The sequence below is a fragment of the Myzus persicae genome, unplaced genomic scaffold, assembly GCF_001856785.1.
Source record: "Myzus persicae strain clone G006 unplaced genomic scaffold, MPER_G0061.0, whole genome shotgun sequence".
Classification (NCBI taxonomy): Eukaryota; Metazoa; Arthropoda; class Insecta; order Hemiptera; family Aphididae; genus Myzus; species Myzus persicae.
Window position 1 is genome coordinate 276,471 of NW_019103922.1, and position 13,444 is coordinate 289,914.

The 13,444-nt window shown below is 28.5% G+C and overlaps 1 protein-coding gene across 1 annotated transcript; it reads left to right on the forward strand.

The window, feature by feature from the left end:
- Window positions 1–9,541: 9,541 nt before the first annotated feature.
- LOC111036382 lies at window positions 9,542–12,782 on the forward strand. Its single transcript, XM_022318395.1, has 2 exons — window positions 9,542–9,817; window positions 12,012–12,782. The coding sequence occupies exons 1-2, from the start codon at window positions 9,652–9,654 to the stop codon at window positions 12,659–12,661; spliced, it is 816 nt and encodes a 271-aa protein (XP_022174087.1). The 5' UTR covers window positions 9,542–9,651; the 3' UTR covers window positions 12,662–12,782.
- Window positions 12,783–13,444: the final 662 nt, after the last annotated feature.

Sequence of the window (13,444 nt, forward strand, 5' to 3'; positions counted from 1 at the left end):
AAAAAAAATTAAATAGTTGTATGTATAGACAAAAAGAGCGTTATAGCCATACCAGTTACAGCAATAATGAAGACTTGATGGCACAGAAATCGATTTTAAGTATTTAATTGTTATTGATTTGTTGGATCTAATTTGTTTTATTATCTTATTACGAGAGCTTTAAATTAACGATTACTGAGACCACTTCAAGAAATAGCCATAGTAAATTTAAATATAGAATAGACTCAAACAATAAAATCATAATATAAACTAGGTGTTTAGCTATCATAAACTTAGAATGTCATTAATTTATTGTCGCATTTGTGTGGGAATATGATGTCCTAACCAAAACGAGTACTTGAAGAAGAAATATTTGCTGTCAGTTTAATATTATATATGCATATAGATTTATTTTAAACTGTTGGATAATATATATTAACGTGAAAAAAATATGCGACAAAAAATATTATGTTAGGTATTTCTATTTAAATTGATTTAAAATCATGACTACAAATACGCCCGAAACTTATATGTTTCCTCAAACCTATTTTCGTCTATAGAAGACTCGAATGCTTAGAGATGTCCTCAAGCCAAAATATTTGAATGAAAACAAAAACGAATGGTCTACAAATTTATTATTAAGCGTTATTTTTATATAGGTAAATAATAAATAGACTAATTAATATTATCAACTCTATTATGCCTATTAAACCTATATTTATTTTTTTATGAGTTGTAACTTGGATTACGTATTTACACTCATTATGATGCATCGTTAAAGATTGTATTCAATTTAATTGCACTTATAAAATGGGTACATTTCCGACTTACTAAGCTTTGGTATTATATTCATAAATATTGTAAGTACATAGTATTACACGTCAAATAATTATTTTCTTTTGAGTTTTGATCTTAATCAAAACGTATCATAGGTACTTATTTTTGTTAAATATAATAGGTTAGGTTACGTATACAATTATTCAAAGTAAATACTCTCGGTCTTAATCATTTATTACAAATAATATTTTCTTATCAAAATCTTCTCGTTTGGGGTTTGGCCATAATACTATTCCTTATTTTAACTATACCAATTGTAACAACCCTAAGTATATTATTTTTAATTCTCAATGTATTTATTTGCTTAAAATTTCAATTAACATAAATCTAAAGTTCCTAAATATGTAGTTTAAACGTTTTCACCCTTATTTTAATAATTTAATTTGAAGACTAAAATCGAAAAAACTAAACTTCATAAATCTCCGTGAATATTGATAGTCAATTATATTATGTTTGTACGATGATCTAAGATCATCAATGCTTCATTGACAAAAAACAAAACCTATACTTATCAAAAAATCGGAATTCTGATTCTCACATGTTACGTATTACATAATTTAAAATAGGTACCTACTTTATATTAATTTGAAAATTACTTTTTCAATAAAGTCATTTTTTGTCTGTTTTATTTCAATATAAATAAACTCGAGGTTGTAAATTATGTTTTTGAGGGTCCTAAGCTATAGAACTTGTGACCGGATGTATATATTAACTATGAAAAAAAAAAAAATATATTTTTTTTTAATCAAACAAATCTATTTTTCTACATTTATTTACTTAAAAATCTTTGATAAAGTTAATTTCTTTCATTTATAAATAAAATGAAAAAAAATCCAACCGAAAACTACGGTCCGATGAATTGTGTTATCGTTGAGGAAAAGAGATATGGACCAGACGGAAGTGCTACGGACGCCTCCATGTTCCGTTGGCCTCTTTTTCATTCAGTTTATAAGGTTTCTGTAATAAATCAAATATTCAATAAATGTGTAATTTGCAGTTCTCGCCAAAAGTTTCTTTTAACATTATAGACTATGGCATTTAGAACAATATAATGTAGTTAAATTACTATAAAAAACAAAATTCCAATTCACTATGAAACTATGAATAAAAAATATATATTAAAAAGACATTTATTGAACCATTACATTTTTATAATAATAATTAAATTACGTTCACCTAATAATTACATTTTTAGTAATTTATAATTATATGCATATCTCAATCATATTATTTGTAAGATGTTTAATTAACGAGTTTAACTGTATGGGTATGCCAATAAAAGTAAGAACAACTTAAGAGGAATCTTGAATTATATGTTCAACTAATAATTTTTTCAACATAAATCAAAAAAAAAGTTGAAAATCTTAAATGCCTATAAATAGTTATGACTGCTATAAATATTTTTAAAATAGCATTGTGTACCTATAATAAATTATTACATGAATAATAATTATAAAATGTTCATTAGTTTAGGATTCGTTTTTTTCTTATGTTTTTGATTGGCGATTAAAAACAACATTTTTATTTAAAAATAATAATAATTTATAGCTAGTAAATTAAATTTGGGAAACAGGAAATATGTATAAGAATTAAATAAGCTTATTTTATTAAAAATATTAATTTAATTTAAAAAAAAAATCAAAGATCATTAATTATTGTCATACTGAGTAAAAATTAAACAAAATTGAACTATAAAAAAAAGACTGGCCGTCTAGTAAAAAATAAAAACAATATTTTTAAGACAGAGTATACATATTATACCTCATATGTACCTACCTAATTATAGTTTATAATATTCGATAGTTAGCTTCTGTTTAAATATATATTAATATTTAATTAGTATCTGATTTTTATTTATAACTTAAAATTAATACATTTAAATATTAACTGTATGATACCTGATATCTTTTAAAGTACTAAACAAATCTGATTACTTGAATACAGGACTCTAATAGAGAATAACAAATAAAAAATGAAAAGTTAAAAATTGGTTTGTCTTTTAACATAATATATTATAGTAGGTAGTTACTGTATATTATAATAAAAATACGAAATATTACATTACAAAAGAAACAGCATTATCATATTCAAATAATTCAGCCACTAAATTCAATTGCAAAAATAAATGTATACATTATAATAAATAACTTTTTGTGTAAATAATATTTCTGCATCTAGGTAAGTAATAGTTACAATAATTATTTTTGAAAACTGAGACAGCGTAGACAGATTTGAAAAGCTGTGATTGATTTGAATTGTAAAATAGTAGGTATTATATATCATTCGAAAACGGTTTTCTTAATTCGTTTTTCTCCTGATTATTATAGTTGATTGATTAAAGATGCAATACTACCACAGTATCACACTTTACTTCTCTCCACCCACAACGAAGGTATGTAGTTGATTGATTATTATTATAATCATCACTTTCAGCTTCTGTCGCCGTCCAGGTGGCGAGCTTGATGATGTTACCATTTGAATCCATCTATTCGTCCTTATTGTCATTGCACTCCCGAACCAAAACAGTTGATTATGACCAAAAATAGAAATGTTGACGAGTATGACAATAATCATTAACAATGACATATTATGATATTACCATATTTCGGAGGCGGTATACATATAATAAAAAGGTTCATTGTATTTAGTACTTATAAATCACATTTTGACCGATTGACAACTTATAAATATTGGTCGATATTCAGAGACCAGAGTAAATCATTTTACCGTACCAAGGTCAGTAAGTGAGATAGTTTATCATCAGCGTATAATTTATTTAACCGCAAACTTTTTTATGCCTACTCTTAACAAATTTGCAACTAATGCATTTTTGTTTCCGTGGTTTTTACGGTATTAAGTAAAGTAATAGTATGTATAAATATTAAATATTACCAACCATCTTACTCAACACGTTAACCCACAATTCTAGTTGTATAACAATATTATGTTATATTATAGTAGTGTGGCCCAAATTGAAAGTATTTTTAAACGAACCTCAAATTTTGAACAGCACCTTTTACCGATTGAATTAAATTAAAATTTATAACTGTACATTAGACTACGTAAATACCTAATACATAATGTTTAATAACAAAAAATAGTTATATTCACGCTACAATAATATACATACCTATAAAAATGTATACATAAGTACAAATAAGAAAAGTATTGTTTTAATGATATGGCCAACTACTACGCGGTATGCGTGCAGGTACTGAAAACGTTTATTTTACAATCCGAGTGGAGCGATAAACGCATTGATTTTACAATGAATAATGATGTTTTATTCTTGTGTGTTTTTTTCAAGACACTTTTTGCAACAGAAAATATCTTCAATATTGAAGGTGGTTTTGATTAGTGGATCGGACCGAGTTGGTGCTGATGGCCTTGGGGGGGGGGGGCAAACAATTTGTAGTACTTAAGGTAAGTTAAAGGGAAAACTAAAATATTTAACACCGGTTTTCATCAAAAATAAATAAGAATTGATATTTAAATTAATGCTCACCGTTTTCGAGAATAGATATAATTTTCAAAATATTTTGGTTCTTTTTGAGCAATTTATAGACATTTGAAATGCTTGACTTAGTTATTTTCCGATTGATGTTGGTAGAACTGTTTTAATTCTGAGTCAAGAAGCTTAAAAACGTAATAGGTGCAAAGTTGGTTCTTCATAAGTCATAATATTTTATTTAGCAGTTAAAATTGTTCAATAATAATTCGTAATTCATGGTCTTTTTTTCTTATAATCATTAGTTCTTCAAATTCAATTAACAGTTTGTAAAAATCAACAAAATTCTCAAATTAATTTGTATTTGTAATATTATAAAAAGTTTAATTTTTATATAATATAATATAGTTTTAAAAAATACAATACAATATTTCTTATAAGTTTTCCTTGCTGAAATTAAAAAAATAAAGCATTTAAACTCACATTAATTTGTTTCGTGTTTTAGAAAATCAAATGTTTATGTAATTTTATACTTATCTACCTATAAAAAAGGTTTTAGTTATTTTATTGCAATTTGGGAAAAAAAAATAAATAGCTAAAAAGAAACCAAAAACTTTTCTCCATTGAGTACCCATATTATTATTTCATATACACAATGAAATTCTCGAAATATTTAGGCTAATAATTTTGAGTTATTTATACCATTCCATGTTATATCGTGGTATATTATATTTATGCATATTAATTACGAGCATTATAGTATCCTGTCACAATAAAATAGCCCATATTTGTATTTTTATATTGCATTTTTAAAATACAATAAAACCTGTCTTGTGCGGAATTGCACGGGACCAAAAAAAAATTTCCGTTTTAGGCAGGTTTCCATACAACTGAATAAAAAGGAAAATTTCGTAATATAGAGTTATAATATTCTGCACAATTAATTTTGTAACATTTTCCGGCCAATAATAATAAATATCATGGGCTGCATATCATAGGCCTAAACTTAAACAAATCTTTGAAGAAATTATGAGAGCAAATACAACTTTACGAAACGACAGGTAAACTACGACTACGGTTACAATAATTAGCACTGATGTTTAGATTCAAGATAAAATGTACTTATCTGTCGATACGTATTAATCGCTGGTCTTAATAATTCTTTAGTAGAAAAATAAATGTGGGTATCAAAATTATTTTTGTTCATTTTATGATGTGTTTTTCCGTGTATATGAGGTGTATATTATGATCTGCGGGACCAATAAATAGCTTTTCATCTTACGTTTGACAGGTTCCGTTTAATCAAGGGTTTAATTCTGTGTTCAATTATAGAAATCTGCCTTAACCATAGTAAATTTCCTCAAAGAAAAAGATTTCGTCTTATCAAGGGTTCAAGTATAAGACAGGTTTCACTGTAGCTATTTTTATTACAATAATTTATTCTGAATACATTGCTATAATTTGAATTTAAAGACTAGGTAATTGAAAAAGACTCGTACACTCGATGTCAAAGAAAAAATGACGACTGTAAATATTAAAATATTTTGTACTCCATATTATACATGACGTATGTAATATAGAAAATGAATTTTTTTTTTTATGAATTTTTTTCGCCTCAGAAACTATAGTTTTTGGTATTTATAGCGAATGGTCTGCCACAATATTACTATATAATATCACATCCTAGAGTATGCTTAGCAGGTTGGAGGAGGTGATGTATTCCTTCCATAATTTGTTTTTTTAACAACTAATATAAATAATATTACTTATATATGTGCCTGTATCATGTGGAGTCTCTCACCATTGATATTGGTCTAGGGATTATATTTTGAATATCCAGAGTAGTTTCGAATATGGAGCTGTAGGTAGTCTTAACGGGGAGTAATCTCAGTCTATTTGAGATGCACAGCTTCTTCAATGTTTATAATACTTACTATTGACTTAATATTTTACAGAATAAATACAATATTAAAAAAAAAAATAGATGAAAAATTCTAAGTCTAGTAGTAGCTACAATAAAGTCTACGTACGTGCTCACAACTTCCTTACGAAACGTTTGATTGCCGAATGAGTAATTATTACATACCTACCTGGTATTTAAGGTCTAATATATACATACTACTCACTTTTTCTACAAATAATAAAATATTAATAACAGTTGATTAAAAATGTGGAAAAAATTATTTGAATTGGACGTATAAAAATTATTATGACTACCTGCCTACCTATATTATTCTGATTACGGGGATAACTTGATAAGAAATTATGATTAAAAATAGCAATATAACTGTATTCAAATGTTCGTAGATGTGATTTATGTGGAAGGTAATACTTTACAAATCTACAACATTGTTCGTTAGTATGCAATATTTATTATAATTGATTGCTTAGCTATATAATACAACCTGCCATTTGATCAGAAACATTGTAACACGTTTTAACGAAATAGGTATACTAATAAGATGGTTTTTAACATTTTATCTAGGTCTCAAACATAAAATACTTCTGTCATTTTTTATGCAGTTAATGCGTCAAGTATATTAGCATTTATCTTCAATGATCACATGCGTATTATATAATAGACCAGTATTAAAGCCTACGAGTTGAAATATTAACCAGGAAATCGTTTATCGCAGGACACCATGGCCGTTGTTATCGCACAACGGATGTGTTCTACAAACGCTGATGTCGATGAACCATTTTACCGTTGAAAATTTGCACGCCCCGTGTTCATTCAATATTTTTCTTCCGGTTGTCATTTTTTTTTTTTTTTTGACTCATGACATCAGTTTATAATATTCTAATAAAATATGGGATAAATGTATTGTACTAGACATGTTTTGAGGAAATGTTGCTGCTCACTAAAAAACATCATAATATATCATTACAAGCAAATTTACATCACGGAAAATTGAAACTTGTGGGTTGGTGTCAGTAGTATAGGTACTCATAAAGCCATTTTAATTACAGTAGGTTATCCCAGTTGCTGTTTTACAAAATCTTTCGTATAGCACACAATAATAATAATTATTTTTAAGAAAAAAACAAAAATGCTATTACGTTTACAATTCACAATAATAAAGAAGATAAAATTGTAAAGGTTTAAGTACCTACGAGTACATAGCTGTAGTATGTAAAAGAAACCTGGAACTGTTGAAATTCATTCATCACTACATGACGTATACTATACAATGTCAGAACACACTTTTCGTATTGTACATTTACATTTTCGTACTGCACATTGTATGGCCGCTAAAATAGGGACTGGGTTAACCTGCTTTAAATTAAAAAAAAACAATTTAAAACTATCATTAATCGTAAACTGAGATATAAAAAACGATTTAAAATCAAAATATGTTATAACTTTTAGTAGGTAGTACATAATAAAATGTTATAGGTGTCTCAATAAAAAAATGTAAATACCTATTTAACATACAAACCATAAACCTAAAAAAGAGCCTTCATCCTGACATTTAGAGCTCATGCCAACTTCTTCTGCGGTCAATTTAGTTCATTATTTTAGCTATCCGTAGACTTTCTTAATTCTCTAATAAAAATTTAATATAGCAATATGTAATTTATAATGTGGACAGAATATTTAAGTTATAGAAATGCATTAAGAAAAAACCTAACTAGAGTGTAATTAATTATTCATAAGTTTATGATATTTTTTTTAATATCACTGTACCTATTAAAATAAATACTGGTGACTACCAACTAAATATAAATAGTATATGTTCCAGACACATTTTTTTTTTGGCGAGAAGGAAATATCTAATTAAGACAAACATGTTTATTGTATGCGTAAAATGTTTTAAAAGATTACTTACGTTATCTTCACCTTTGACATACACGGGCAGAACCTTTGAAGGAATTCCAAAATTGTCATCAAATGTGTTGTAGCGTTTAACACTAAATAAACATAATCATTAAATTAAATGATTGTTAACAATAAGCAGAAGGTTGAGTCTATTTTTAGTCACCACACTAAAATGATTAATTTATTATAATAAAAACATGTATGTAGATAAATATTTTAAATATAGTGCTTAAAATATTATGGTGCTTAAAAGTTATTGAATTTTCTTGATGCTAAGATAATAGATACCTACCTATACATAATCCATAACACTTAAAAACATTTATAACTGTGGGATACCAGTTAGAGTACCTAATAACTAATAAATAAAGATAATTACCACAGTCATGATTATGGTTACAATTGTTTAATATATTATGTACAATATACAAGTAAAATACTATCACAGCTGTTGAATAATAAAAAACGGACAGGAATACAGGATACAAACCCTGAGTATTAAATAGGCACTCGAACAAGTCAGTGTCGTGTAATTATTATTATTTTCAAACGTATATATATATATAATAACACTCATAAAACGATTCTGAGGAGAACTTTGTGAACATTGTAGGTGTAGTATTTATATTTTATAATAGTGCCTATAGTGACATCTTTGTGTTTTCATTAAATTTAAAAAAACAAAATTCCTGTAGTTAAGATTTCACAAAATCTAAATGAAATGAGAATTGTGAAAATGTTTTTATAATTATTTCAAAAATACTAGCGATTATTGATAACTTTAAAGTGTCATTTATATTTAATTTTCAAATCCAGAGTGATTACTGATTAAAAACAAGTTCCTTTTTTTTTTGAATTTATAAATTAGTTTAAGTAATATTATGCTACTTAGGCTTACTTACCTACCTATGAATAATGTGATTTCAAATTATTAATTTGGTAATATTATTAGGTATTAATATCCTTAATATATTTATAATAATGATATAGATCCTTATTTTTTATGTATACCAATTAAATGAAAGTTTCAGATATTTATTGTAAATAAAATTAAAAATTAAAAAAGTAATATAACGTCCAATACCTACTTCAAAATAAGACTTCGTTAACGATATTTAAGTTTATCTTAACTCATATATACCTATATCAAATTACGAACATATAATTTAAAAACATTCTATATTCTATATATGTTTTGATATCAACATGACATCATTATATAAGTTCTAGCTATTAATAAATATAATATATAATTTACTATAAAATACACTAATAATGCATTATGAATAGGTAACACTAGTCGTACCTATGTATTATGTATGAATAGTAGCGTGCGTAATTGCAAAACAATTAAAAAACATAAACTATTGAATCAGAAACATACCTAGGGCATGATTGAAGGCAGGTATAAGTGTACCGATTATTATTACAGCTAGTTAATGGTTTGCACTTACCGCAATAAAAGGTGGAAGTAATAAGGTAGTTAAAAAGATTAATTGGAGTTCATTCAATGTTCTAACTCAGAAGTAGGTAGTCTGCCTTTTTGAAATTGACTTCAAGATAAACAATGTCCGATAACAACAGTGATGACAATGAAAGTTCAAATTTAAATGAAAGAGAACTCAACGAAAAATTAACCAAAGAACATAAATTCACAGTTAGCGAATCGTCTTTAAAGTTTCAACAACTAGTCTCTATTTTTGAAAACGAAGAATCAGAAACAAAATTTAAACGTAAGTATTAAAAATGTTCATATAATTTATTGGCAGTTATTAAATTAGTACCTTTATGCGACAAAAATCGTAATACATAGAGATCACAACTATTATTTATTTATTTTCCTCTTTAATACATAAGTTAGATAATAAAAATTATGATTTAAATTTCAGAAATGTATTCATTTTGTACTTAATTAAATAGATGAAGTAAATATAATTGAAACAAATAATTGTTCATTTAATATATCTACAGTTTATCAACCGATATTTAACACTATTTAATACGTACGTCATATACCCTAATAATAATTAATTAAATATTAATACATATTTTGAAAGTTTATTATTATAGCTATAATTAAATAACTTACAACATAAATAATTACAAAATATGTTACATTGTTTAATATTTCAGATACATACTATAACTTGTAGATACATAGAATGGTTATTAAAAAATATTAAAAGTACCTACCTATAAAAACGTTTTAAAAATGTATTCAATTAGACGATGAAAACTCCAAATTGAATTTACCGGAGGATGTAAGATTGATAATTACGCATACAGGTATTTTAAGTAGGTACATTCTAAATTTCATGTCATAACTCCTATCAAACTTAGTGAAATAGTAAAATAGTAAAACAGTGATCTACCTAAATATATTATTAAAAACAATGTAAATTTCCCACGCGGTTTTTTACGTTTTCAAAATAGTAATAAATATACATTTTTCAACACGAGAAAAAAAATAATTGACAATATTGACCGACGGACGTGTATTATAACTTTTATCGTTCTTTGGAGGTCAACTATATATATATTACAAGTTTTTATGTAATATACGTACGTCGGTATGACCGGTATAGGTAATCATAGGCGTATTAATATATATATAAATTGTACCTAATTTACCAACAATAGGACTATAGTCAACTACCATATTATTATATAATGCTCATTATATTATACTTTACGAGCATCGTAATATCGCTTTGATGTGATTCGGACTACAGTTAAAATATTTCTGACTGCAAAACTATAACGACGGTATTGATAAACAATATTATTATATATGTACACTGGATAGATAAAACTCTCGTACTGTTGTGGCCGGAAACGTTTCCCGTAATATTTGCGTGTACTGCGCGGACATAAAATGATTATTATTATATTAATCACCTACTTAGTGTAATCAAATATTGAATTACTGTTAACACAACGATCGGTGGCCACTGAAGGATTTTAAAGTACACAACAACTAAATTGGTTGCTCTTGATGTAAAGGGAAATCGGATTCAAATAACTATGGATTTTCATGATTATTGAGATTTCAGAATATACAATTAAAGTATAGTGATATATGCCTGATACAGTAAACAGTGTTGTACGCTAGAGTATCATATGCATGTCGTGTCGAGCAACAGATTTTTAGACCAAAAATGTGGGTTAGGATTCTGCAATTTTTGTCGTTTTGGGTTTAGAAAAGTGTAAACATAAAATAAGAAATGTATATTTCATAATTTAACATTTCTAATTATCGCGTACTAAAAATACAATAAATGACTTCTATAATCATTGCATTTTGTAAATCTCTATACTCAAATAAATTATTTTAATGAGCATTTAAAATCGAATCCAGCTTCGAAAATTAAATTTTGAAAATTGCTACAAGTGAAAATTAAATAATCTAATAAATAAAAAATCTCCATCTCAAATATTTTGTATTATTAGTTTTTCACGAAAAAAAATATATATACGGTAATGGAGTTATATAAACAGTTAGCACCTAATGACAGCATAATTATACATTTATATATATTATTTAATTATTGCGACGGAAAATTCACTATGATGATGATGACGATATAATACAGGGGGCTCAGCGTTTTACACAAGGAATGTCCCAGTTTCAAAGCTATGTGTTAACTAAAGTATTAAATTCTTTCGCAGAGTTCTTCGGGGGTTGTTTTTAGAAGTGGATAAACTACAGAAACTTATCTGGTTCACTTAACGACTGAAAGTCTGATTGATCGGGCTAGGACGAAATCCTGGGGAGCTATGATTTTTCGAAACCAGGAAAATTCTCTATTATTGAACACCCTGTATAATCATTATGCTCGTAGTGTATGATATGACTATAACTAAATATTATAGCATAATATTAAGGCGATTACTTTTAGCGTGACACTCATGTCCACGCGAATTTAGCTCTGTCGCAGAGACGGCTGACGGCAACGACGGTGGAGGAGGTAGTGCAGCCAGGGGACGCTAAAAAAGCTGAGCGAGCTGATGGAGTGGACGAGGCGGACGAACCGGGAGCAGCCGATGCGTCGTCGGCGGACGGTTTTGAACGGTCGAACCGCAGGCCAGCCCAAGGGGTGGCCGTCCCAAGTGGCAGGAATTCCTCGATCAGTGCAGCGTACACGTCCACCGTGTCCGTAATGAAGCACGGCGGCGATTGGATGGGAAATCCGGAGCGGAACCTGTTGTTTGTCATTCACCCGTGGTGCATGTTGCACAAGTCGGGCGCGGACAGGCAGTCGGAATTTCCGCCACCCGGATTTCTGGAACGCCTCAAGGCCAAGCTGATGGCCCTGCACCGGCAGTCGGACGAGCAGCAGCGGCACAGCCCGTCCACGGCCACGGCGGTCAGGCGGCGCCGACACACCCACCAGAGGATCAAGTGTTGGTTCCAGTACACGGCGACAGCGATGGGCGGCGGTGGGTCGACAGCCATGACGACTGTCCACGCCGCTTATCCGCGAAACGAGCCGGCGGCAGTGGTCGATTTTCTGTCCGTCTGGCGGCGATGCGCCAATAGCGTAGCAGCCGCTTGTAGCTCAGCTGACCGCGACTGACCACTGCTGCAGGTGTCTCGACACCCGCACCGTTTCGTGCATTCCGGCAGACACTCCACGGGTGTCCGAGGCCTGCGACATGCGATTGCAATCATATTAATATTATTGTAGATTATCAGTAGGGCTATGATTTATGATAATCAATATAATAAAACAATAAAATATTAAAATCAATTGATATACCTACAGCAAATTTACCAAAGTATCGTGAAAGAGAAGCTTCTTTCAATATTAAAACACTTTTAATAAATGTACTTACCATATGTGAGCTATATCATTTTCGTCTAACGTCTTACTTTTATCCAAACGCATAACATTTTTTGTACGTTTTCACATTTTTTTTCGTCAAAGACAAAATCACTGATTTTATGAAATTCAAATTAGGGACGTAACAGGACGCGGCATCTAGTTTCTTACGCTGCGTTACTTTAAATATTAAAACACACATTATCGTGTCGATAATTAAAATTTTCAACAATAGAAATTATATTATTAAAAATTATAGGTCATGTGTATATGAGCCGATTCGTGTATATAACTAATCAGATTTCTAAAAGGATACTGCAACAAAAAGATAATAATGCATATGAATCCCAGCCCTGTAGATAGTTATTAAGTATAACTATACATTTATACATATTATATTCAATTATATCATTTTACTGATTATAATAAAATAGATCTGGGTCTGATACCTATTATACATTTGTAGGTACCTACACACACTATTATAATATGATCTGCAAAGTAGTTAATACAGGCATCTGAGTTTCAAATAATTGA

Excerpts from the sequence above, each read along its gene's own strand:
- LOC111036382 (XM_022318395.1), top strand. The coding sequence starts at position 9,652 with ATGTCCGATAACAACAGTGATGACAATGAAAGTTCAAATTTAAATGAA. Across the intron at positions 9,818-12,011 it reads ATCAGAAACAAAATTTAAAC|CTCTGTCGCAGAGACGGCTG; the intron begins GTAAGTATTAAA and ends ACGCGAATTTAG.